At 43.3% G+C, this 26,969-nt stretch overlaps 1 protein-coding gene and 2 long non-coding RNA genes across 4 annotated transcripts in view; 2 read left to right on the top strand and 1 right to left on the bottom strand.

Moving 5' to 3' along the window:
- LOC146499952 (uncharacterized) overlaps window positions 1-26,969 on the bottom strand; it is a 167,171-nt gene that overhangs the window by 46,177 nt on the left and 94,025 nt on the right. The gene's annotated exons all lie outside the window — the stretch shown is intronic.
- Window positions 1-26,969, top strand: part of kalrna (kalirin RhoGEF kinase a) — a 163,340-nt gene that overhangs the window by 131,903 nt on the left and 4,468 nt on the right. Inside the window, exons 43-67 of one of the 2 annotated variants that reach the window (XM_085136077.1) lie at window positions 632-775; window positions 1,116-1,211; window positions 3,243-3,361; window positions 3,968-4,034; window positions 4,144-4,247; window positions 4,322-4,391; window positions 4,494-4,580; window positions 5,070-5,162; window positions 6,002-6,052; window positions 6,151-6,228; window positions 6,338-6,523; window positions 6,825-6,996; window positions 7,452-7,663; window positions 9,629-9,900; window positions 13,980-14,142; window positions 21,600-21,662; window positions 21,877-21,904; window positions 22,316-22,478; window positions 23,745-23,866; window positions 23,950-24,081; window positions 24,157-24,318; window positions 25,894-25,972; window positions 26,055-26,106; window positions 26,482-26,630; window positions 26,825-26,963. In XM_085136077.1, the coding sequence (XP_084992203.1) occupies window positions 632-775; window positions 1,116-1,211; window positions 3,243-3,361; window positions 3,968-4,034; window positions 4,144-4,247; window positions 4,322-4,391; window positions 4,494-4,580; window positions 5,070-5,162; window positions 6,002-6,052; window positions 6,151-6,228; window positions 6,338-6,523; window positions 6,825-6,996; window positions 7,452-7,663; window positions 9,629-9,900; window positions 13,980-14,142; window positions 21,600-21,662; window positions 21,877-21,904; window positions 22,316-22,478; window positions 23,745-23,866; window positions 23,950-24,081; window positions 24,157-24,318; window positions 25,894-25,972; window positions 26,055-26,106; window positions 26,482-26,630; window positions 26,825-26,963 (3,003 nt within the window). The remainder of the gene's footprint in view (window positions 1-631; window positions 776-1,115; window positions 1,212-3,242; window positions 3,362-3,967; window positions 4,035-4,143; window positions 4,248-4,321; window positions 4,392-4,493; window positions 4,581-5,069; window positions 5,163-6,001; window positions 6,053-6,150; window positions 6,229-6,337; window positions 6,524-6,824; window positions 6,997-7,451; window positions 7,664-9,628; window positions 9,901-13,979; window positions 14,143-21,599; window positions 21,663-21,876; window positions 21,905-22,315; window positions 22,479-23,744; window positions 23,867-23,949; window positions 24,082-24,156; window positions 24,319-25,893; window positions 25,973-26,054; window positions 26,107-26,481; window positions 26,631-26,824; window positions 26,964-26,969) is intronic. The other variant, XM_085136078.1, reaches the window with a different exon arrangement.
- On the top strand, window positions 3,368-3,614 carry LOC146499957 (uncharacterized). The gene is made up of 2 exons (XR_014869911.1): window positions 3,368-3,482; window positions 3,570-3,614. It is a non-coding gene; the product is annotated as an uncharacterized LOC146499957 (long non-coding RNA).

The raw sequence follows: 26,969 nt of genomic DNA, 5'->3' as shown, positions 1-26,969 counted from the left end.
GTTCCATGATCTGTGTTACAAACATTGTGGCTGCTGACTAAACTGATCGTGTGACGGTGCTGGGATGGAAACAGGCACAGCTTCACCTGATTGGCCCGTCGCTCACAAACTGACTTCAGAGATAGTGTGAGCATTTATGTCAGGATATCTGTATTAACACAACAGTGTCATTTATTTAAACTACAGCAAATCATGAACCGGGACAGAAATGCATGTGACAAAAAAGCTTTTACTGTCGGTGTTATCCTGAGATATACATGAAGTCATTTACATTCACATAAATAGACGAGGTTCCTCTTTTTGTGTGAGAAGTTTTTCCTTCTCTTACGCACAAAAACACCCACACAGACAAACACGGGTCCCTCCCTGATGGACGAATGTGTTTGCATCCGCAGTGTTAGCGAAAACATCTGATAACATCAGCGTTTCAGAGTGTCGCCATGAAAGGATCCACAGAAATGAATCGATTTGGAAAAACAATAAGTTTCGACTGCTTGACGAGGTTTATTTAAAAGCCCGATGAAGCACGAGAGCTTCTGCGAATGAAATAAGCTCCGTCATTGATGTCAGACTGTCAGTGGGACCAGTAACGTGGTACCTAACCAGCTGCTGATGCTGCGTCTCCTCTCAGAGAGTCATCAGCAGAGATGGCAACATCCTGTCTAAGACGTCTGGGATGCAGAGTGGAGGGGAGGAAGAGCAGGATGAAGACGCCCACACCCCTCTGCCTCCCCGTATGAAGATCATCAACGACCCATCAGATCCTGATGACAAGGTAACTCGGAGAGTTTTCCCTTAGGTTACATCTCAACCTCCCAGACTGCTGTAGGTGTGGCTTAGGTCAGCCTGTAATCACACAAGTGTTACCTGCTGTTACTTACACTGCATGGTTTACTCTGATCAGCTGGATCTGCTTAAAGGATAAAAACAGATCACCAGCTTCAGGCGCTGACATCGATCCTGCAGCGTGTCCATCTGTAGCTGCTTTCTTCTGCCAATTAACAGCTTTTCTCTCCTTCCTGCTCTTTGTCTCTTTGATTTTTTCTGTATTTCTTTCTTATCGTTCTAATATCTAATAAATACCTATACTTTCTGTCCCCCCTGTCCTCTCTCAGTCTTCGTCCTTGCTCACCTCTCTGCAGTCTTCCTCTGAGGTGCCCAGTGCTGCAGAGCTAGTTAGCGCCATAGAGAAACTGGTTAAAACCAAGATGGTGAGTGTGTATGTTAGTTAGCACGGTCTAACAGCTGCTCTTCTTTGTTCGTTTTAAAATGACTTGTGACGACCTCTCCAGCCTGTCTGCTGTCTAATGAAACTAACACACTGGTTTTTTTCTCAAAGATTTATTTATTGCTTTTCCAACAACATTTTAACCAACAGGAAGAAAGAGTTCAAATAAAATAAAGGAGAAAATTAATAAAAAAAATTAAAAAAAATTTGAGTGTATAATAGTAATGTATGTACATCATATATGAATAGTGTTAGGGGAACACATAGATATAGTTATACATGTAGATCATTCAGATATTATTACAGGAAAAAAAAAAAAAAAAAAAAAAATATATATATATATATATATATATATATATATATATATATATATATATATATATATATATATATATATAATAAAACAAAACAAAATAACCCCCCCCCCCGAAAAAAAAGGAAAAAAAAAAAAAAAACAACAAAAAAACCCCCCAAAAAAACCCCAAACGAACAAAAAAACCCCACAAGGGTTAACAGATAGTGCTCCAGAAAAATATAAAACAAGTATAACATAGTGAGACATAGGTTTAAGTGCATTATTCCAGGGCTTCAGGCTGAAGTTTAGTCCAAGGGTGTCAAGTTAGTTAGAGAGGCATCTGAACTAACGGTTGCAGTGATAAACTGTGTCCTCTTCAGTTCCAGTCCATTTAATTTCACATCTCTTCTCCTGTCCTATTGAGCAGTCCAGCACTCACAGGGCCCCCAGGTTCTCTTTAACAGCTGCAACACTACTTCTCCCATACAGGTTGAATGGATATAGTAACACACTGTTATGAAAAGTATGAACTTGAGTGACATCCATAGCTCGCTCTGGGAACACTCTGAGAAACTGGTTTCCACAAGGTTTAGCGGCGTGCATGAAAGCATCGTGGTATGCTGTTCTTATGCTGACTTGTCTATGGATTGGTAGACAGACCTGCTTTACACCACTGCATCTGATGCTTTGCACTGGGTCATGTAAGGCCTGGATGCTCTGCCATGAAAACCCAATCCATGAAGCTCTGTATGCTCTGTTCTTGAGCTTATCTGAAGTGCACATGAAGTTTGGAGGTCTGTAGTGCTCGACCATGACTGCGTACAATTCACTGAGCTCCTGAGAGCGGCCGTTCCTGGTAGTCTGGACGCCAGGTGCTTGTTTTCCTACACCTGTGGCCACAGCACAGACGGGAACACCTGAGTTCAGTGAGTTGGAGGGGTGAGGGAACACTTAGCATATCTTTGGAGCACTTTGTAGTCAAGTGATGGTAAAAATTCATGTTCATTCTCAGCTGCTTTCCTTTGTGATAACTGGAGGTCCACAGTCTGGCGGTGTGTTCATGTGGACCTGGTACTACCACAGAAACATCCGGACTCTTTGTCATAGACTGTACATAAAAGGTTGAAAGGCCTTTAAAGCTGCCCTATTTCTACAATAAAATGGAATAGGACAGAATAGAATAGCCCTCTATTGTCATTGCACATGTACAAGGAAATTGTGGGTGCTCCACACTAACTGTGCACAATTAAAATAGAAATAGTACGACGGCAAATATGAGAAACAGGAGGAATAGATCCAAACCGAGAGAGCGGCACAGAGTAGAGAGACTTAGAGGCCTCGTCTTTCTTCAATAACAGATTTTAATCTCAGGAAACTTTCTGGAAAATCAATAAAAGAATAAAAGTGTCTTTTGGTCTCTGAATGTTTCACTGCTGCATGTATGAAATGTTGTGGAGTTTCCATAGACAGACTTGCAGAGACATTTACTGCTGAGCTGATTACTCTCTGCCATCATCTAATAGCCACGATTTGCAATGAAACAAAGCAGAAGTGTCAGTTTGCATGTTTGAAGCGACTGCTGCCCTCTGCTGGCATCACACGTGTTTGTGCGGTTCGATTATGTGGAGTATTCAACATCTGAGTACGCTGAATGTTACTGATGTTGATAGAAATCAGTGGGACATCATCACCTGAACTCTGATCCTGTCATGTCTGCAGAGTCTAGAACCAGGGGTGTACCCGGGCTTTACCCCTCTCTGTCCGCCTGAACAAACCACTCCTGTTCAGCCACGCAACCCTGAACAGGAGCAGAGAGCAAAAGCTATGAGAGGACGGATGTAAGTACTGCGACTCTTTCTTCTAATTTGAACGGCTTCGAATTTAGAAAATGGAGCGTAGCCTTAGTTCAACAACAGATCTGGATTCTGTTCAGTGTAACTTACTCCAGACAGAGTCCAGGTATTGAAGGTGGATGAGTTTAGCTGGGTCAACTAAGTAACAGACAGTGCACAGGAGATGAAGAGGCTGGAGGCGGGTGGAGGTGAGTGTCAGGGGTGTTTTGTGACAGGATAGCAGCAACAATGAAAGTGAAACTTTGCAACGTGGTAGTGACAAAAAACACGAGGTGGAAGCTGTAGGGGGCGGAGCTGAAGATGCTTAGAGTGGGAGTGACCGGGAGGGACAGCAAGGCAGGGGTGTCCAACTCCTGGGGCTGGTGTCCTGCAGGTTTTAGATCTCACCCTGGACACCCTGCACGCCTGAATCACATGATTAGTTCATTCCCAGGCTTCTGGAGAACTTCAAGACACCTACAACCTGTAGGACACCGGCTCTGGAGGCCTGGAGTCGGACACCTCTGCCCTAAGGAGAGAGTGAAATGGAGGTTGGATCTTGTTGCAGCAGGAACAGGAGCTCTGTGCTAACTTAGCTGTTTTTTAACACAGGTTTGTTCTGAACGAGCTGATTCAGACAGAGAAGGACTATGTCAAAGACCTGGGCATCGTGGTGGAGGTGAGTGCTTCTGCAGAATCGTTCTGTGCAGCGGTGTCCCGGACGTTTAAACAAAGAACATCGGGAAATGTACATTTGGGTTCAAAAGTTCTCAACACTTTGACTGCAGGGGTTCATGAAGAGGATCGAGGAGAAGGGCGTCCCAGACGACATGAAAGGAAAAGACAAAATCGTGTTTGGGAACATCCACCAGATTTATGACTGGCACAGAGAGTAAGTCGAGCGTCGGCTGGGAATGATGGCGTGAAGGACGGGGCGAGGGGATAGTAACAATCTTTATCTGTCAGTTTCTTTGTAGGAGAACTGGAGAAATGCCTGGATGACCACGAACACCTCCCTGAGCTCTTCATTAAACACGTTAGATAAACTGTCGTGATTGTGTCACCGCACTAGAGTACATTTGTAATCTCTGCCGTCCCAGTGGTTTGCTCTCTAATCAAAGCTCCTTTGTCTTTACAGGAGAGAAGGCTCCACATGTATGTTGTTTATTGTCAGAATAAGCCCAAGTCAGAGTTCATCGTGGCAGAATACGACACGTATTTCGATGTAGGTGAAGCTTTGATTCTCTTCATCATTAGCAGAAGGTGTGCAGTAGGGCTGCTCCATTATGGCAACAATGATAATCTCGATTATTTGACGATATTTATTTAACAATAACAATGTGTTGAATAATGACTTTAAAGATTGTCAAAAATAATATAAAATAGTGCAAATACTGATAACAGTGCAAATGTTTGCAATATAAGAAATAAATGAAAAATGTAAACATCTATGTTTAGTGAACTTTGCAGTGTTGCTCTGTCATTTTTAATGATCGTTGAAAGCCCCGATCGTAATCGAGATTAAAATTCGATTAATTGAGCAGCTCTAGTGTGCAGTGTGATCTAAACAGCGATATTATTTACATTCATCCTCGATATGAAATGCAGGGACGACCCTTAATTACCTGGACTGATACTGTCTTTGTGTGATGTTATTGGGAGTATTTGTGTGAAGTGGACAAAAGGACACACAGTTCGGTTATTTCTCTTCCAGGGAATCCAACAAGATATCCAGTCCAGGTTGTCCATCAGTGACTTCCTCATCAAACCAATCCAGAGAATCACCAAATACCAGCTTTTACTGAAGGTGACACACAATCTCTCCTTATCACAAAAGAAAATACCAAAGAGCATAACTGTGCTCCACATGTTATAAACAGGCCTGTAGTGTCACTGTAACTGTAACCTGACTTACTGTGCTTTACATTATCGTTTACATTTCTGCATATTGAAGCTTTAACATTTCTTTGGCCAAGAGGAACTGTTTTTGTTGTTTTTGTTGTTTTTGTTGTTTTTGTTGTTTTTGCTGTTTTTGCTGTTTTTGCTGTTTTTTTGTTTTTGTTGTTTTTGTTGTTTTTGCTGTTTTTGCTGTTTTTGTTGTTTTTGCTGTTTTTGCTGTTTTTTTGTTTTTGTTGTTTTTGCTGTTTTTTTGTTTTTGCTGTTTTTACTGTTTTTGCTGTTTTTGTTGTTTTTGTTGTTTTTGCTGTTTTTTTGTTTTTGTTGTTTTTGTTGTTTTTGCTGTTTTTACTGTTTTTGCTGTTTTTGCTGTTTTTGTTGTTTTTGTTGTTTTTGCTGTTTTTTTGTTTTTGCTGTTTTTGTTGTTTTTACTGTTTTTGCTGTTTTTACTGTTTTTGTTGTTTTTGTTGTTTTTGCTGTTTTTGCTGTTTTTGCTGTTTTTGTTGTTTTTGCTGTTTTTACTGTTTTTGCTGTTTTTGTTTTCACTATTTTTGTTGTTTTTGCTGTTTTTTTGTTTTTGCTTTTTTTTGCTGTTTTTTTGTTTTTGCTGTTTTTGCTTTTTTTTGCTGTTTTTGTTGTTTTTACTGTTTTTTGTTTTTGCTGTTTTTACTGTTTTTCCTATTAGATGCAAGTGTTGATGGTAGCGAGCTTGGTTAGACTGATTAAAGTTGGGCTTCTCTTCTTCCTCAGGATTTCCTGAAGTACAGCTCAAAGGCAGGAATGGACTGTGAACAAATTGAGGTAAAAATGTAAAATGCTTTTCAATTTGGCGTGTTTGTGCTGACACATCCTCCTCAAATGAAAAACGATCTAAATATCTCTGTCCATGACTTTTACAGAAAGCAGTAGATTTGATGTCTCAGGTCCCGAAACTGTGTAATGACATGATGAATTTGGGTCGGCTGCAGGGATTTGAGGTAAGTTTTGTGGGTCTTCACAGTGACATGTACTGCACACACTATGACGTGTGTGGCGTGCTGTAAAGCCTAAGAGAGTAATGTTTTTATCAACCTGGTTTCTCTGCAGGGGAAACTGACCAGTCAGGGCAAACTGCTGCAGCAGGAAACCTTTTTTGTTACGGTGCAAGACGCCGGCGTCCTGTCCCGCTCGAAGGAACGACGAGTCTTCTTGTTCGAGCAAATCGTGATCTTCAGTGAGCTGCTGAGAAAAGGCTCGTCCACACCTGGCTACCAGTTCAAAAAGAGCATCAAGGTATTACAAAAAGTGGGTTACAGGTCTGTGATCAGTGAACTGGTTTAATCTCATCAAGGTCACAAGCTCACAGATGTCCTGACTTCACTCTTTAAAACCAGGTTTTCATCCACATTTGATCATGTTGGACAAAATCATTGGAGAGCACAGAGCAGCGTGTTTGTATGCATGCAGTATGTTCATCACAAAGACACTGTGCTAGCTCCTCGAACCACGCCCTCCTACAGGCTCCTGCAGGAGAGGACCTGGTGGTTTGTGGGACGGTGTTGGTCTAACGCTGTAAACCATCTTTTCCACGCAGGTTTCCTACTTGGGTCTGGAGGACAGTGTGGATAATGATCCCTGTAAGTTTGTGTTGCTGAGTCGCGGCTCATCGGAGCGTTTCACCCTGCAGGCAGCCAATGTTGACATTAAGCAGGTGTGGGTCCAACACATTCAGGAACTCCTGGATGCTCAAAGCAACTTCCTGTCTGGTGAGGAAACACTGAAGATCTTTGTGTTCAGCAGAATATTACTTTGTTTTCACGTTTGTGAAAGCACGTTACAGGTTTTTTGTTATTTTCTCCTAAATTTTAAGGATGCTACTTTTAATTTTTAACCTTTTAGCTTTAAAAAAATGATCGTACAAACTGGCACATAAACGAGAAGACGGTTGCTTTCTGGCTGTGGTGCCTTCACCACCTAAAATAAAACTGCCATGATCATAAAGTAGTTTAGGTGGAAACATGATAAAGCCTGATGTCTGTCACTTCCTTAAGCTCGTTCCCAGAAGGTCGGCGACCCATCCAAACAAAAATAACGACCCCTGTGTTTTCTGTCTTACATTTAACAGAAATGCAGTTTGTGTGTGTCTTCGACAAAATGTCCTGAAATATGTCCCCTGTTGTACTTAAATGAGCCTCATCTAAAGTGCTGTTTCCGTCTGCAGCTCTGCAGTCACCCATCGTCTACCACAATCAGCAGAGCGGAGGAGGCAACAGCTCATCGCTGACCAGAAACCGCTCGTCCTCAGGGAATCAAACTAGCGCGTCCTCTCACAGCCGACCCTCGTCAGTGGTCGGCCTCTGCAGCGCGGAGAAGGGGAAGAGCCAAGTCAAAGTCTCCACCTCTAATGGAGGTTCATCGTGTTTTGACTCCATGGTGAGTGTGTGCAGGTTATATGATTATCAGCTTTTTTAAATTTGTTTTACTTTTAATTTGAGGATTTTATTCTTTTGTTTTTGGTTATTTGGATTTAGAATTTTGTGTCTCATCTAAGCGCAGCCTGCAGACTGCACCAGGCACTCGCTAAACTGGGGCACTAAACAGACTTTTGTAAGTCAAAATGTAGGCTACTGCAGGTGTAGCAGCAGTTCAGTTTGTGTGTATGTCGGCTTGTCCATGTACGATTTGTTCTAATAGCCCAGTTTTCATCCATACGTCCTGGTTCCTCCATACCTGACACAGACTTTGTTAAACCAGTAAAAGCTGGTATGGCTTTGGTTATGAAGGCCGGCCCGTGGGGTCTGATCCATAGATCCACCATGATTCAATTCAATTCAATTTTATTTATATAGCGCCAAATCACAACAACAGTCGCCTCAAGGCGCTTTATATTGTACAGTAGATACAGAGAAAAACCCAACAATCATATGACCCCCTATGAGCAGCACTTTGGCGACAGTGGGAAGGAAAAACTCCCTTTTAACAGGAAGAAACCTCCAGCAGAACCAGGCTCAGGGAGGGGCGGGGCCATCTGCTGTGATTGGTTGGGGTGAGAGAAGGAAGACAGGATAAAGACATGCTGTGGAAGAGAGACAGAGATTAATAACAGATATGATTCAATACAGAGAGGTCTGTTAATACATAGTGAGTGAAGAAGAAACACTCAGTGCATCATGGGAATCCCCCGGCAGCCTACATCTATTGCAGCATAACTAAGGGAGGATTCAGGGTCACCTGGTCCAGCCCTAACTATATGCTTTAGCAAAAAGGAAAGTTTGAAGCCTAATCTTGAAAGTAGAGATAGTGTCTGTCTCCTGAATCCAAACTGGAAGCTGGTTCCACAGAAGATGATGGGGGCAACAATGGGCACGTGAGCATCAGCACATCAGAGTCTGATGAATCGCGTTTTCATTGACACAACATCAGCGATGCACGTGTCCAGGTGCATCACTGATAGGGAACACTTGGCACTGTGGGAGGACGGCAAGCCGAGACTGTTGCTTTGGGCAGAACCTTGGCTACGAATCACCCTCCTAAGTACTGTTGCAGGTCATGTTTAGCACTCTCTGCAAACAGCTGATCTAATAAAGTTTCGAATATACCATCAGGTGTGTCAAAGATGCTCAATGCAGCCACAAATGAAGCACCTTAGTTTGGGCTTGAAACCAAGTATATTGGGGCGATCGTGGCTCAAGAGTTGGGAGTTCGCCTTGTAATCGGAAGGTTGCCGGTTCGAGTCCCGGCTCCGACAGGGTCTCGAACCCTGTCGGAGTTCGAGCAGGGGCACTCCGACAGGGTTTGAGCCTTGGGCAAGACACTTCACCCGTTGCCTACTGGTGATGGTCAGAGGGCCCGGTGGCGCCAGTGTCCGGCAGCCTTGCCTCTGTCAGTGCGCCCCAGGGTGGCTGTGGCTGTGGCTACGATGTAGCTTTCCATCACCAGTGTGTGAATGGGTGTGTAAAGCACTTTGCTATACAAATACAGGCCATTTATAACTACAACTAAACTGCTTTTGTTCATTTTTCTTCTCGTTGTTTTGACTCGGCTCCCAACTCCTCATCTCCTCGTCACAGTATTGGATCAGTTATGCCTCTTTGTTAATTATTATTATTGTTCGTAATAATAATAATTTTAATAAAATGAGCGTGTGCTGCTGATTAAAGTAAACCTGTGTTCACTGCTGTCCTCCCTCCACTCCTGCTCCTCAGCCCTGACCTCCCTCTGCTCCTCCTCAGGTTGACACCAGCTGTATCACTGCATTTCTGTTATCCAGCCCACAGACGCTCCTTAACCTCATCCTCAATTGTCCACATTGTGTCTCCTCCACCCCGCTCCTCTTTTTCTCCTGCCTTTCCTTTCCCCCGTCCTGTCGGCCATTCTTTCCTTCCCTCCTGTCTGCAGGACAACAACGACATCACTTCCACCATGCTGGTCACTCAGGACTACTCGGCGCTCAAAGAGAATGAGATCTGTGTCAGTCAAGGAGAGAGCGTTCAGGTCATGGCCACCAATCAGCAGAACATGTACCTCGTTTACCGGCCGGCCAACAGCCAGTCGCCTGCCGCGGAGGGCTGGGTGCCAGGACACGTCTTAGGCCCGCTCACAAAGCCCATTAAAGACTCTTCTTCTACTTGCTCCTTCTCAGCAGCCGTAACAGACGCCAACAACATCAAGTAAGTCCCCGCCCACCCCGCACATCTTTCCCTGCAGACTGAAGCACTTCTGGTTGGGCTTGAAACCAAGTATTCGGATTGAATGAGAGGACTAAGCTGACAAAGGTCTGTCTAAATGTTTTTGTTCTTTACTCTGACTGTTTCCATCACCAGCTCCTCAGCTGTCCTGTGTTTAAAAAGCAAACACAAAAAAAATGTTGGACTTTGTTTTTTCTTGTTTTGAAGGTACAGAGTTGTTCTCTAACTGTCCATCACGCTGCTGCAATGACTTTGATTTCTTGAGCCGGTCACTTATCGGCTCTGTGGCGATGAGGTTTAAACAAAAAAGTAAAATAAAAAAAGGTTTTGAGGCTTGAAAGTAACAAAAAAGAAAGAAAAACAGCTGAAAACTTTGAGGTGATTCCCACAGAAATAGACAGGATAGAAAAAACTTGTACCGTGTTGCTAACTGGAAACCAGAAAGTGAAAAGTACTCGTGTGGAGCTAAAACCGACTTTTTACTTCAGTTCCTAACACTCTGCATTTTCTTGTTTTTGTACTTTTTTTTTTTTCTGCTTTCTGTAAAAAAACAAACAAAAAAAAAAACACCTCACCTGTTTGTTTATTCCTCTTTATTGTTGCTGCCCTACTAATAATTATTTTATTCCACGGACAAAGTTGTATTTAATTCTTTTTTTTGTGTTGAATTTATGTTGGCAGTTCACTGTACAGAGTAAAAACATTGACTGAGGCTCTACAACATTCCTGTTTTTGTTTTGTTTTGTTTGTTTGTTTTTGTTTTGTTTTTTTTTTTAACTAAAAAAAACCTTTTGCACTATTTATGACGAGAAAAATATGAATGAAGTCAGGCTGTGCAATATGTTTGGTGGCAAGGTCAGCATTGTACTCTTGGTAGTCTTATTAATAATACTGATTTTAAATTTTGTTAAATAAACCTTTTGGACTTGAGCACGAGTTAACAAAGCGGTGTCAAGGTGAAGATGTTTTATTTGACATTTGGCTGATGATGGGTGACGGTTTGTAGTAGTTTTTAATATTTGTAAATAAACCACAACAGCAAATGTGAACCCGAGTGTCTGCCTGCATGTGTGTTGCACTGTTATACCATTTTAGAAGGAAAGCTCTCTTAAAATGAGCCAAACATCATCACAGAGACATGTTTTTGTGACGAAAATAAATGTAACTATCAACAGATATTAGCAGAACGTGAAGAAGTAACGACGGTGATCTCATATCCACACCTGAAGTTGAAATACATACATAGAAATACAAATACTGTGGTGGACCACTAGAGGGCTCCACTCACACCTCCACAATACTACACTACTGGAGCAGTGTTGCCAACTCCTCAGTAAGGAAAATCGCTATTGGTTGTCCTAAAAGTCGCTAGAAGTCGCTAAATGGCGTCATCGCCTAATTTGCATAATTGGTCATGCTAATGTAATTGTAACCTACGCTGCTGGAGAGAGAAATAACATCGTGGACGAGACATAAAGTGAGTAAAAAACGTCCTAAATGCATTTAGAGTTTATTTAGAACTACAAATTAAATTTATTTTAGCAATTATTGTTTTTTGTAATGTCACAATTCCAACCCTGCTCCTTTACCCGGGCTTGGACCGGCAAAAGTGACCCGAAATAGGCACTCTGGTGGAGTTACTGTGTGTGTGTGTTTATAAGTAGTTTTAAACCTTGTGATCCACAAAACAGCATAAGAGTAAAAGAGTAAAAGAAGAACTGACTGCGTTACAGCACCCGCTGCTTGTTGAGAGTAAAAGCGATATGCGCTTTCACGTCTTTTTTTAGCGACTTTGTTTAGAAAAAAAAGTCACTAGGGGGTCTGAAAACTCGCTAAATATAGCGACAAAGTCGCTAAGTTGGCAACACTGTACTGGAGTACAGGAGAGCAAGAAGTTCACAGAAATATCAGACTAGTTCAAAGTTGTCATCCAAGCAGACTTTGTGCTGATTCTAACTCTGCTTATTGGGAAGTTTCTAGATGAAAGATTTCTGTTAAGGTTTTAATGCCAAGAACCAAAAATCCCCACAGCCACACTGTAGATTTAGGTATATAAACCATTTACTGCGTTTTGTTCCTGTTTGGTTAATTTCAGCTTTTTGTGTATGTTGTTACATTTGATTTCTGTTTCGTTTCAGTTTTCACTAACCTCACGGTTTGACACTCCACAGAAGTTACAAACTCTAAACTTAAGTGGTTTAAACTTCAGAGCTTTGAATAAATGTAGCAGCATTTGGTAACTGAACAAACTGTAAAGCCTTTAAAATCTTCTCGGAGAATAACTGTGGTTTATTCTCAGCTGCTTTTTCTCCTTGATGTGTTTTTAGGAGTTGAGCTAACTTTGCACTCTCTGCCTCACCTGTGTGTTTGGGGGTTTAAAAAAAACAAACCACAAGCTGCAGCTCACGGTTTGGTTTTTTAAAGACCTGGGGGATTCCCATTAAGAGAACTCATGACTAGGGGTGCATCGATACTCGTATCGATATTGAACCGTTGGATACAGTGCTTTCGGTTCGGTACGCATATGTATCGAACAATACAACATTTTTAATTTATTTTATCAACTTTTCTTCTGACGATGCTGTCTGTGTTGAGAGCTCAGTGGATCTGCGTTCGACTACTCCGCCTAGCCTGCACTGTCGAGCGCGGATCCACTGAGCGCAGCGCAAGCTAGCAAGACAGAAGCTAAGCTCGTTGCAACATGGCAAATTGAACCTCCCCCACCCTCATTCAGATCTGGCGTTTGGAACTATTTTGGTCTTCATGTGACCCTGAAGGTAAGCGCGTCATGGACAAAAGTAAAACGGTATGTTGGATGTGCCACGCAATGCTCAATTACATTGGTGGGAACTACTGCGTTAGCACAGTTAGCTCGTTAGCGCAGTTAGCTCTTTAACGTGTTGGTCGTCCAGCCCCACTCACGGGGCGATCCGCGGTAGCTCGTTAATGGAGATTTGCCGTGTTGTGGCATTAACGTCATTTCAGATTAACGCTGACAGCACTAGTGGGAACACAACAAATATGACTGCACATGACCTAGTGCAAAGACAAGTGGAAGCAGACAAAAACAACAAGCACGCATGCTACAAACTTTACCCGAGTCATTTAGACAGCCGTTAGCACATGATTCTCCTTATGGGGACCTGATATGTTTAATATGCTGCTGAGAATATAGCCCAGAAGAATTTATTTATAATTTTAATAAATGACAAATTAAAAAGGCATGAACATTTTTTTTGTATCGAATAAATATCGAACCATGACACCAAAGTATCGAGTTGCACCCCTACTCATGACCCGTAGAGCCACATTAATGGGTGATACGAGATCCTGGAATAAATCAAAATGACTAACACAAGGTTAGAGGTGAACAAAAGAGATTTAAGCTGCCTCGCATTGACGTGGACAGGAAGTCCTACTAATCATAACTGTGTATTTAAAGTTTACAGGAACTATAAAAGGTTGAATTTAACAAATTAAAAACATCTATGTACAAGAATTAGTGCAATGAAGTCCAGCTGTGTCAATAAAGTCAGAGCTCTCTGTCATCTGCTCTAATGTTCGTCTTCATGAACCAGCAGAGTCTGGCTGCAGATTCAGGGACTGGTCCTGTCTGGATTTCTCAGACTCGAGGTGTACAGCCGTTCTTTCTGTTGAAAAGTGTTTTTTTTTGTTTTTGTTATTGCAGTAGCCTACATTGTCCTGTTTGTAGAGAATGTATTTTTGCTTTGTTGGAGGCTAACATCCAGAAGAGCAGTTTTGGGATGCTTCAGGTACTTCCTAAAAGATTTCCAAATGTATGTAAACATCTCTCAGTCTTACAATAACTCATAAACTGAAAACAAGTCCAAGATGACACAAGTTCAAACCCCAATAGATAATTTATCGATACTATTGTGGTCTTGTCTGTATCTATTCACCTTATGAAGCATTACGTCATGTCATAAGCTGTCACCATAGCAACCTGACAGGTACGTTGCTGCTGCAGCCAGACTCAGCTGGACACCTCTGAGCTTCACTTTGATTTGCTGGTTGATGTTTGTTGTTCCCATACTGTACAGGAAGTCTCTGTCGTGGAACACACTGCGTGCCAGGAAGCGCGCTGAAGACAAGGATGCCTTCTCAGTAGGGGTCAAAGGTCAGGAGAATGGCCTTCTCCGTAAGCCCAAAGAAATCACTCCTCCTACCCCGTTCGCCTCGTCCGACCCTGTGGCGAAAGGCAAAGTGAGTAAAGCAGGCCGACGGTGCGCACTGGTGATATTATGTGTGTGCCGAAACCCCTCACCTCCACCGCCCCACTCGGTTTATGTTCTTTGTCCTAACCTCAGTTTGTGTGCATGTGTGCAGAAACCTGTAGACGCACACACGGGTAGTAGATGTGTCTCAGTGGGACTCCAGGAGGGGTTCTCAACCTGCATGACGCATGAATTCAGACTGATCGGTTTTATTTCTTTGGATCACGTCTGTCCTACGGGATTTCTCTATTAAAAACACTTTACTGGCTGCAGCTGATGGAGTTACAGAGTAGCACAATTACTGCCATCGACAAAATCTCGAGCATTGCATTGTGGGAGAGACTGACTGGGATATTTTGTGGAACAAATGATTGACTCATAATTCAGTCAAAAGAGTAGGAGTGACATACTGCTAAAGATTTTCTTGGAGTGGTAACTGGATATGCAGGAAGCCAAACATATATCACAGGTAAACTGTCAGTCATTTGCAGTATTAAAGAGTTATAAAGAGCTCTAAATATCTATATAGTTATATATACTATATATAGAGCTTTATCATATTCTGCTCTGCACATTAGCATGTTCATTTATGCTACATTACCCAGTATTAGCTTCTAAAAGTTGCTTTAATTCAAGGGGGTTTTTTTCCCCAAATTTTGTATTAACTGTTGGTGTTATACATAATCATCCATTCAGAGGCTCAAAACTCATTGGTTAGTTTGAACTGCCAGCAGTTTCATGGCCTTTTGAGGTCTGCAGCCTCTTTATTTTGGAACAAAGGAAACTTGAGCTTTTCACTGTGAAAGAGGAAGTTATCATTAGGCTGAAAAACTAGACATTTTAAATATAATATAGACATAAAGTATTCAGAATGAGCTCAAACGTGTGTAGCAGTAATGTTAATCTGTTAAACACTGATGTGTTGTAAGGTGTTTGTTTCCTAAAGCAATGGTTTGAAAAATACTTCCACTACTTATTTTTTTCAGCTAATAATAAATATTTTTCTGGTAATATATTTATTTCTTTAACAATAAAAGTAATGATATTTCACAGATCTTGTGTCAGGAAGGAGTGCAGAAAGGTAAGACTGCCCATGTGGAGTACAGATCCAGTTTATCTTGCTAACAAGCGGAGGACGAGATCTTTGCTTGTGGCAGATGGCTCGTTTCCATCTGCACTCCACTGCCCAGAACAGTGTGTCCACCTCCGATCAATTACTTATTTCACTCAGTTACAGATCAATTTATAACTTTTATGTGTTTTTCTGGGATTTTTGTTGATATTCTTTCTCTCTCCATTAAAATGAAACTACCATTTAAGTTAGAAACCATCCGTTTCTTTGGGAGCAATCTTGCAAAGAAATTCAGCATCATTATTTTCCCCACTGTAATATCTACTTAGACCTTGTTGAAGTCAGTTGGCTAAATCCAAAAAGAGCAGTGAATTTTAGCTGGTCACAGCCTTTATACAAAATATACTCACATTAGAAATTAGTCTGACTTATTTGTTTTCGCACATGCAACCACTACAGCTGCTCTTACAGTCTCTATGCCTATCAAATCCCACTTTAACTCGTATGCACTATACTGCCAGAAGTATTCACTCACTCATCCAAATCATGAATTTCAGGTGTTCCAATCACTGCCATGGCTGCAGGTGTATGAAATCAAGCACCTAGGAAGGTAGACTTTGTAAAAGAATGATCCGCTCTGTAAATTTCAGTGTGCTACAGTGATAGGACACCACCTGTGCAAGAAGTCCAGTCGTGAAATGTTTCCACTATAAAATACTCCACAATTACTGTTAGGACAAAGTGGAACAATTGGGAACGACGCAAGTTGGTGCGCAATGTAAAATCCCAGAGCAGGGTCAGTGGATGCTGAGGCAATAGTGTGCCACGGTCAACCACCTTTGGGAAGATGAGGAATAGCTCATGATTTGAAGTATATCACATCCTCTGCCATGGTACGGGCAATCTTATAGCATGGGCATGTGAAACCAGGTTACCACTGTTAAATAATGATGTGCTTGCTCATTGAAGGGGCATGATGAAATCTGAAGTGTACAGGGCAATACTCACACAGTGTGACTGACTCAAAGCATACTACAAAAGCAAACCAAGTTTCTAATTGCACTGAAATTACCTTTAATCGCCAACCCAACCAGATGTTTTTCATTTTAATGAAGGCGAAACTGAAGGCAGAGAAATCCACAATCGAACAGCAACTGCACTAAACACATAGCAGAGCATCTCAAGAGAGGAAACAGCGTTTGGTGATGTCCAAAAACAATTCTTATATGATTCATTTGGCAACTTAATTTTAAGCCTCTATTTTTTTAATTCCTGGTTTTAGCACAATTGGATACGTCATGTGACACTTTATGTTGCATTTAATGCTCCTCATTCATTTTAAAAAGCTGATCTCCAGTAGTATCAATCAATGAACAGCTGCAGGTGATCTTGTTGGCAGTGATGTAGGCTGTGGCTGGATATAGACTTCAGCTGTGGTTCAGTGTGTGGTACTGTGAATACTGTCTGTCTATGCAAGACTGTTGGAAGATGCAGTGATTTTATGAAAGAATTTTTCTTATTAACATAGTATAATCAAAACAGAGCTGCTGCATGTATATGTATTACAACCATGCAACTTATGCTGCGGCCATAAGAATATCAGCACAGTCAAAATCTTGGCTGCAGTCATAATCACAAATGCAATCTCTTTTTGAGAGACTTAACATATCAGATATAAATTGTCTTTTTGTATATACAGTGGGGCAAAAAAGTATTTAGTCAGCCACCGATTGTGCAAGTTCCCCCACTTAAAATGATGACAGAGGTCAGTAATTTGCACCAGAGGTACACTTCAACTGTGAGAGACAGAATGTGAAAAAAAAAATCCATGAATTCACATGGTAGGATTTGTAAAGAATTTATTCGTAAATCAGGGTGGAAAATAAGTATTTGGTCAATAACAAAAATACAACTCAATACTTTGTAACATAACCTTTGTTGGCAATAACAGAGGTCAAACGTTTACTATAGGTCTTTACCAGGTTTGCACACACAGTAGCTGGTATTTTGGCCCATTCCTCCATGCAGATCTTCTCAAGAGCAGTGATGTTTTGGGGCTGTCGCCGAGCAACACGGACTTTCAACTCCCGCCACAGATTTTCTATGGGGTTGAGGTCTGGAGACTGGCTAGGCCACTCCAGGACTTTCAAATGCTTCTTACGGAGCCACTCCTTTGTTGCCCGGGCGGTGTGTTTTGGATCATTGTCATGTTGGAAGACCCAGCCTCGTTTCATCTTCAAAGTTCTCACTGATGGAAGGAGGTTTTGGCTCAAAATCTCACGATACTTGGCCCCATTCATTCTGTCCTTAACACGGATCAGTCGTCCTGTCCCCTTGGCAGAAAAACAGCCCCATAGCATGATGTTTCCACCCCCATGCTTCACAGTAGGTATGGTGTTCTTGGGATGCAACTCAGTATTCTTCTTCCTCCAAACACGACGAGTTAAGTTTATACCAAAAAGTTCTACTTTGGTTTCATCTGACCACATGACATTCTCCCAATCCTCTGCTGTATCATCCATGTGCTCTCTGGCAAACTTCAGACGGGCCTGGACATGCACTGGCTTCAGCAGCGGAACACGTCTGGCACTGCGGGATTTGATTCCCTGCCGTTGTAGTGTGTTACTGATGGTGACCTTTGTTACTTTGGTCCCAGCTCTCTGCAGGTCATTCACCAGGTCCCCCCGTGTGGTTCTGGGATCTTTGCTCACCGTTCTCATGATCATTTTGACCCCACGGGATGAGATCTTGTGTGGAGCCCCAGATCGAGGGAGATTATCAGTGGTCTTGTATGTCTTCCATTTTCTGATGATTGCTCCCACAGTTGATTTTTTCACACCAAGCTGCTTGCCTATTGTAGATTCACTCTTCCCAGTCTGGTGCAGGTCTACAATTCTTTTCCTGGTGTCCTTCGAAAGCTCTTTGGTCTTGGCCATGGCGGAGTTTGGAGTCTGACTGGTTGAGGCTGTGGACAGGTGTCTTTTATACAGATGATGAGGTCAAACAGGTGCCATTCATACAGGTAACGAGTGGGGGACAGAAAAGCTTCTTACAGAAGACGTTACAGGTCTGTGAGAGCCAGGGATTTTCCTTGTTTGAGGTGACCAAATACTTATTTTCCACCCTGATTTACGAATAAATTCTTTACAAATCCTACCATGTGAATTCATGGATTTTTTTTTCACATTCTGTCTCTCACAGTTGAAGTGTACCTCTGGTGCAAATTACTGATCTCTGTCATCATTTTAAGTGGGGGAACTTGCACAATCGGTGGCTGACTAAATACTTTTTTGCCCCACTGTATATCTAGCGTTATAATAATCTTATGAAGACAGATACTCTAAGATCCATCCATCGATCTTCTTCTGCGTATCCGAAGCTGGATCGTGGAGGCAGCAGCCTAAGCAGAGAAGCCCAGGCCTCCTTCTCCCCATCCACCTCCTCTAGCTTGTCCAGGGGAACACCAAGGCCTTCCCAGGCCAGCCGAGAGATATAATCTCTCCAGCGTGTCCTGGTTCTGCCCTGGGGGGCCGCCTGCTGGTGGGACATGCCCAGAACACCTCACCCAGGAGGCATCCTTGTCAGATGCCCGAACCACCTCAGCTGGCTCCTTTCAATGTTGAACACCTCCTGGATGGCCGAACTCCTCACCCTATCAGTAAGGGAGAGGCCATCCACCCTTCGGAGGAAGCTCATTACTGCCACTTTTCTCCGCGATCACATTCTTTTGGTCACTACCCACAGCTCGTGACCATAGGGTGAGGGTAGGGACATACATCGACCAGTAAATTGAGAGCTTCGCTTTTTTCTGCATCACTGCAGCCGCAGCACTAATCACCACCCTGTTGATCTCCCTTTTCCCGTCACTCATAAACAAGACCCCGAGATACTTAAACTCCTCCACTTGGAGCAGGAGCTCTTCCCTGACCAGGAGTGGGCACTCCACCCTTTTCCAGCTTAGGACCATGGCCTCACACTTGGAGGTGCTGGTTCTCATTCCCACCGCTTCAGATTCGCCTGTGAACCATTCAAGTGCAAGTTGGAGGCCATCACCCAATGAAGCCAACAAAACCACATCATCTGTGAAAAACAGAAATGAGATTCTGAGACGACCCAAATGAAAGCCTTCCGCCACTTGGCTCTGCCTAGAAATTCTGTCCATAAAGATTACGAACAGAATCTGTGACAATGGGCAGAGTCTATCGCTCACCGGAAACGATTGCTTATTGCTTATGGCTACGCGGACCAAGCTCTTGCAACGGTTGTTTAAGGATCAAATGGCCTGTAGCAATGAGCCAGACACCCCATACTCCCGTAGCACCTCCCATAGCACACTCTGAGGGACACAGTCGAATGCCTTCTCCAAGTCCACAAAGCACATGTAGACTGGTTGGGAGAACTCCCATGCACCCTCAAATATCATTGAGTGGGTAAAGAGCTGATCCAGTGTTCCACAACCAGGACGAAAACCGCATTGTTCCTCCTGTATCCGAGGTTTGACTAATGGATGAACTTTCTTTTCCAACACCCTGGCATAGACTTTCCCGGCGAGGCTGAGGAGTGTGATCCTCCTATAGTTGAAACACAACCTTCCTAAAGATGGGAACCACCACCCTGGTCTGCAAATCCAGAGGTACCGCCCCTGATCTCTACGCAACATTGTAGAGGATTGTCAACCAAGACAGCCCTATAACATTCAGAGCCTTCAGGAATTCAGGGCGAACCTCATCCCTCGGGGGCCCTGCCACCAAGGAGTTATTTAACTGTCTCAGTGACCTCACCTGCGGAGAAAGAACCCCTTGTCCCCAGAGTCTGCTTCCTCCACGGAAGACATGCCAGTGGGATAAAGAAGATCCTCGAAGTATTCCAGCTACCCGACAATGTTCTCAGTTGAAGTCAGCAGCGCTCCACCCACACTATACACAGTGCAGGTAGAGCACCACTTTCCCCTCCTGAGTCGCCTGGCCGTTTGCCATAATCTCTGTGAGGCCATCCGAATATCTCTTTCCATGGCATCTCCAAACTCCTCCCACACCCAAATTTTTGCTTCAGCTACTGCCCAAGCCATGTTCCGCTTGGCCTGTTGGTACCAATCAGCTGTCTCCGATATCCCACGGGCTAACCAAGCCCGATAGGACGTCCTGGTGCCATATATACTTATAGACACCCTTTAGTTCAGACATGGTGTTTATTATTGACAACAACAACAAAATGCTGCTCGAGTTCAGATCTCACTGTTGTTGCCCACATGAACGTTGAAGTCTCCCAGTAGTACAGCAAAGTCCACAGGTGGAGCATCCTTGCGCACGCTGGCCAGGGACTCCAAGAAGGCTGGGTGCTCTGAACCGTTGTTCAGCGCATAAGCACAGACGACAGTCAGGACCCGTTCTCCGACCCAAAGGTGCAGGGAACAAACCCTCTCGTCCACCAAGAGAAACCCCATAGTACAGGCAGCAAGCCGAAGGGGATACTAGGATACTCACCCAGCGTCTGTCACCAAGGATCCAGCCCTTCTCCAGGAGACTAGTTCCAAGCCGTGCGTTGAGGTGAGCCTGACTATACCTAGCCAGTACCGCTCAACCTTACGCACTAACTCAGGCTCCTTCCCCACCAGTGACATTCTCCTAATTGCTAGTCTTGGTAGCCAGGGATCGGTCCGCCAGGGCCTTCACTTATTGAACCTGACCTTCCTGTGGGTGGTGGGCCTACAGGAGGATGGGCCCGTGTCCCTTTCAGGCTGTGGCCAGTTTGGCCCCATGTACTAATGCATGACCCAGTTTGCCAATTTGCCATTGGAGACCCTAATAGGAGGCAAAGCCTCCCGACAACATAGCCTCTAGAATCCCTGGGACATGCACAACCCTCCACCGCGATAAAGTAGCGAATCATTCCAAGAGTCGTACTGCACTCCCCAACCAAAGATTTTGGCTTATCACAGGTTTAACAGTTTGAACATTTTCTGGGGGTTAAGTCAGATTTACAATCTTAAAGGACTGATTAGTAGCCTCAAAACTTCTAATTATCACTTAATCAAAAGACAAATGGTGGCAGTTTTACAGTGTGTCAGAAAAATCCAAAAGGACTCTCAGGTGAGTAGGATCTGAAGTGTCCACTGTAGCCACTGTTTTGCTCTCATTTTTCTCATATTCTCAGAATCTTTCCTTTGTCCTCTTTCATCTCTTTTCATATTTGACATCATTTTTTCTGTTTTGGTTCTGCCCAACTTCGTCTGCATCTGTCCCCTCCTGTCGTTCCCGTTTTCCTTTTCTTTGTACGTTTCACCTTTTTAATGTCCCATCTCCATTCTCTTACCTTTGACTTTTGTGTGCCTCCATTCCCCTTTTATTCTTTTCCCTTGTTTCATTCTCCACCAGGAGGTCCAAACTTCAGATGATTCAGATTGTGGTGATGACGTTGACCCAAAGACGGGCATGGAGGTACCAGCTGTTCATTTTCATTGAAAAGATCTCTGACTCGGTGTTGAATACTTTTCTGTTGAATCATTATATCAGCATTAGTCAAACACTGTGTTGGAGACAAATGTGAGAGAATTTAAGAAGTTTAAAATCTGGAACTATTATGTGTAAATTCATTTTATATAAAACTGCTTCATATATGGTGAAAACTAATCCACATCTAATTATTTTCCAGCTTCTGAACCCAAACTTCATCCAGGAAGGTGAGACATACATAAGGCAGTTAATGCAAATTACACTTATTTATTCATTGAATAAGTTTTGTGACAAAGCCAAGAGGCCATGGGAATACAGGAAGCCCCAACTCCTATGTCAGTCTGAAACAGCAGCAAACCTGGTAATAAATGATATCCTAGAATCAGCCTGATTATTCTGATCTGAATCGAGTGATTTGGCAAAACTGGTCATTACTTATGCTAATGCAGTATAACAGCAATGCAACAATTCCTTCTGAATACATGAGAGAGGTTTGAACTGTTCCCAAAAACTACAGAACTGAGCTGAGAATGCTTGAGGTCACACATGCCTTCACTCAGAAACAACGACGTGATAAACTGGACATTTTAACTAAGAGCTGAGGGGAATCTGGTTTGTGATGCGTTTTCTGTGTGCAGTGGCTCCAGAGTTCTTGGTCCCACTGTCAGATGTGGTATGTGCATTCGGAGAGACCGTAGTCCTCTGCTGTAAAGTCTCAGGACGGCCTAAACCTTCAGTCACTCTGAAGGGCCCCGACCAGAATCCAGTGACCAACAACAGCCGCTTCACCATAGACATCAGGTAACAAAGAGACCATGAGGAACACCAGACGTGTCCATGAAGGCTTTCCAGAGGACCCAATACTGCATTCAGATTCTTGTTTTTCCTCACCTGCTTCTCCTTCAGTGTTTTGACTTTTAAACATACAGTGGTGTAAAAGTGTTCACCCCCTTCCTGATTTTTATGTTTCCGATCATCAACCAGATTTAAATATCAGACAAAACTCCACAAGTAAACACAAAATGCAGTTTGTAAATGAAGGTGTTTATTAAGGGGGAAAAAACCTAAACCCTCACGGCCACGTGTGAAAAACCTGGATGATCTGATATCGTCGTGTTGGTGTTGTTCCCAGATTGTCATGAAAATGTTGTTCCAGGTTCAACATCGCAAGTGACCAATCACATTATTGTGACGTTATTCTTTTGCGCACCAACCCATTCGTGCATTTATGAAATTCCAATGTTGCAAGGACAATATCAATTCTGCTTAGCATTTATTAAAGGGTCAGGGTTAGGGTCCGTTGATCGGCGGACAAAGGCGGTTTCTCGCAGCTTAAGTACAGTTTTTTGTTTTACGCCGGTTTTTCCCGAAGTCGCAAAAGTATGACATCACAACATTCTGATTGGTCACTTGCAATGTTGATCCTGGAACAACCTTTAGTATGATGATCTGGGAACAACACCAACACGAGGATATCAGATCGTGTGAAAAACCTAGTAACTGGTTGGTCCACCCTAAGCAGCAACAACTACAATCAACTGAACATTTGGCAGTGAGCCTTTTGCATCATGTTGGAGGAAGTTTGGCCCACTCATGTTTGTAGAATAATTGCAATTGAGCCACATCGGAGGGTTTTCAAGCACGAACAGCCTCATGCCACAGCTCCTCAGTCAGATTCAGATCAGGACTTTGGCTAGGCCACTCCAAAGTCTTCCTTTTGTTTTTCTTAAGCCATTCAGAGGTGGACTTGCTGTTTTGGATGACCGTCCTGCTGCAGAACTCAAGGGCTCTTCACCTAGAGGTCACAAAGAGGTGGCCAGATGTTCTCCTTCAGACAGCAGCAAAACAGCCACAGACAATGACACTACCATGGTTTACTGTTGGTAGGATGTTCCTTTTCTGAAATGCTGTTACTTTTACGCCAGATGTGATCGGATGCCAATTATTTTTTCACACAGGAAATCAGGAAGGGGGCAAACACGTCTTCACACCACTATAAGTAGTAGCCTCTATGAGTGCAGCCTTTTGATCTTTCCTCCCCTCTCCATACTCCTACGCACTGTGCAGGGATACAGGTGACATCTTGTTGAAAGTCTGTAATCTGATGCCTCAGGATACAGGAATCTACACCTGTGTTGCTGTTAATGACCACGGCACTGCCTCCTCCTCTGCCTCCATCAAAGTCCAAGGTGGCGCACTTTGATTAACACTGAGGACCATTTGAGACGGTTACCGTTGATTCGGGGTTGATTATTTTTGTCTCGGCTTGCAGGTATCCCAGCAGCCCCAGTGCGACCTGTGGCTCAGGAGGCCAGCAGCACGGCGGTGATGATCCACTGGCTGCCCCCGGCTTCATCTGCCCACTGTACTGTCAGCAGCTATACTGTGGAGTACAGACAGGAAGGTCTGTGTATTAGCCACTGGATTGTTCTGTAGTGATGTTCAAACAGACTGACCTTTCCTCCTCTTTCATTCACAGACTCGTTCCTGTGGCAGCAGGTGGCCAGCAGCAGGGAGGAATGTGTGCAGATCGACTCTCTGATCCCCGGAGGTCACTATCAGTTCAGAGTTCGGGCCTCCAACCGCTGGGGTGTCGGCCCACCATCGGAGCCCTCAAATATGGTCACACTAGCCAGCAGCAGTAAGTCACACGTGCTCTTAACAAAGAAAAGTAAATGCATGAGTGTCTAGGATGCATTCAAGGATACCAAAAGGTATCCTTGAATGCATCCTAGACCTGAAGGTGAACAGTTTTAAATCTCAAAGATTTGCCATCAGCTGGTGAGAGTATGACACACTCCACCCCTGGAAATATATCACTTGGCAGTAGAGAGGAGTAAATGAAGAAGGTTGTTTGCTGGTGAGTGGGCAGGCAGGTGAGCCTCGGGTAAGTCCTGATTCCACAGATTCATAAAACCTGAGCGCTGATCTGGCTGTGAGCTTTTCAGTCCAGAAAGAGAAGTAGGTGAGCCTTTCAGGCACTGCAAGTGGGTGACTGGAGAATAGGGCTGCCACGATTAGTCGACTATCAAAATCGTCAACGACTGATTTAATAGTCGACGCGTCGTTTGAAGCTTTGTAAGATCCCAAAAGACGCAGGAATAAGTAGTAGGATTTAAGAGTGTAATAACGGACTGAAACAGAAGATGGCAGCACTGCATGTACAAGGATGCCAGCTGCCGTTAAACCCCGAAGAAGAAGAAGAAGCTGTGTCCCAGAATTCATAGCGCAGCCCTGCTCAGTTTACAACAATGGCGGCAGCTAGTTAGTTTTAATATTACTGTTATTATTCTTTCTGGGTCACAAAATAAACGTTTAACATATTTTCAGGCGAGAATGTAGCTGTGTAAACCTCAAATATCTGCTCAGTTTATCAAGACACCACATATTTTCAAAAGCGCTCCGACGTTTTCGGAGACGTCTGTTAGCCACTAGCTCGATAGCTAGCCGGGGGCTAGGCTAACTAGAGCCGTGAGAACACCGGACTCCCGGCTAATCGTTTTCAAACCCACCGCCGTCTTTCGCTACTCAGGTTAAACATGATATATAAGTCACTTAGATAACTTAAAAATGTTGTTGTTTGGCTTTTTTCAGTATTTTATTTGTTCCTGAGTAAATCGGTTTGGCTGAGATTAAAGTTATAGTTTTTACACAGCTGAATAAACGTCAAGCAGACAGCTGATTATCAGAAGTGTGAGATGCTCCAGAATTTACTCCGGGGTCCTGTTATATTTTAGATAGCAAGGAGTTTATTAAACTTCACCAAAACAATCTGCAAATTTCATTAAAATTTAATAAACTATCATCTTGTCTTTATTTTTAGTTAGCACATACCTTAAACACTTTAAGCTGTAAGCTAATGATAGTTATATAAGAGCAGATGCTGCTGGTGCAATAAGCTGTACGTTTTACGTCCAATGGATGATGATCTGATTAGTCGACTATCAGAATAATCGTTTGTGGCAGCCCTACTGGAGAACAGGTGAGGCACGCTGAAGCCGATTTACCACCACGTGGAAAATAACTGCTACAGCTTGTCCTTAAATACACAGCACTGATGAGGCAATGAGTTGACCGGGCACCTCTGCCCATGGGCATAAACACCGGTAGATTAAGGCGAACCACCTCTCCACCTAAGAGTAAAGATGCTCTCCACTAATGCTGACATGTTCAGGGGGAATTATCTTACTTATGTATTTGTTCTTTCTCTGTCCAGACTCTGGCTGTGATGGGACGGGCATTCATTGGAAGGAAAACTTTGAGTCAACCTTTACTGAGATCTGTGAGATTGGAAGGTAAAACGATTTCAGTCACAAATAACGTCTCTATCAAGCCCGAGCAGCCTGTTTTTAATGCAGTCTCACTTGCTTTGACCAGGGGACGGTTCTCAGTGGTACGGAAGTGTGTCAACAGGTCCACTAAGAAAGAGGTACTTGTTCCTTTTAACTTCTTAAAAATTAAACTTGATGTTTTATCAGCTACTGTGAGATGCAGACACACATCGTATAGATAAACTTGATAATCTGTCTGTGTTTGCACAAACAAGCATTTTATTATCTAGCTCTGCGCCACCTTGATGAAAAATCCACAATATATCATCATGCAGAGTTTGTCTCAAAACTTTAACTTCAGGCGGTGTGGCTGCAGCTCAGGAGAGCAGCTCATCAAATAATCAGAAGTCTGTGAGCTTGTATGTTGGGCAAGATACTGAACCTCAAGTTGGATGGGACTATTCAAATAGATGCACCTCGGCATAGAAAAACTATATTGCACATTTAAGTGTTATGCCTTTGTTCTCCACTAGGTGGCAGTGAAGTTTGTGAGCAAGAAGATGCAGAAGAAGGAGCAAGTGGCGCATGAGGCAGACCTTCTGCAATATGTCCAGAATCAGCAGCTGGTGTCATTGTTGGACACCTACGAGTCTCCCTCCTGTCTGCTGCTCGTCCTGGAGCTGTAAGTCGAGTGTTTGGCTGCTGCAAGGTTTTTTTATCGTCGTGTTTTCAGCTGCTTTTAGTGTCCACGTGGTTTGGTATGAACCAAACTAAGCTGTTACTTTTTAATAGTTTTCATATCAACTTTGCTCTCTTTGCATGTTTTCATAATGTTTACACTTTGTCAGCACAACTTTGTCTGTGTTTCCATGTCAGACTGGAGGATGGCCGCTTGCTTGATTATCTGGTTGCCCACGATGAGCTGATGGAGGAGAAGGTGGCGTTCTTCATCAGAGAAACTCTGGAGGCCCTGGAGCACCTTCATACCTGTAGAGTGGCTCACCTGGACCTGAAGGTGACG

Source organism: Neolamprologus multifasciatus, chromosome 16 (genome assembly GCF_963576455.1).
Source record: "Neolamprologus multifasciatus chromosome 16, fNeoMul1.2, whole genome shotgun sequence".
In the NCBI taxonomy this organism is placed as follows: Eukaryota; Metazoa; Chordata; class Actinopteri; order Cichliformes; family Cichlidae; genus Neolamprologus; species Neolamprologus multifasciatus.
This window is presented reverse-complemented; position numbering and strand designations above follow the sequence as displayed.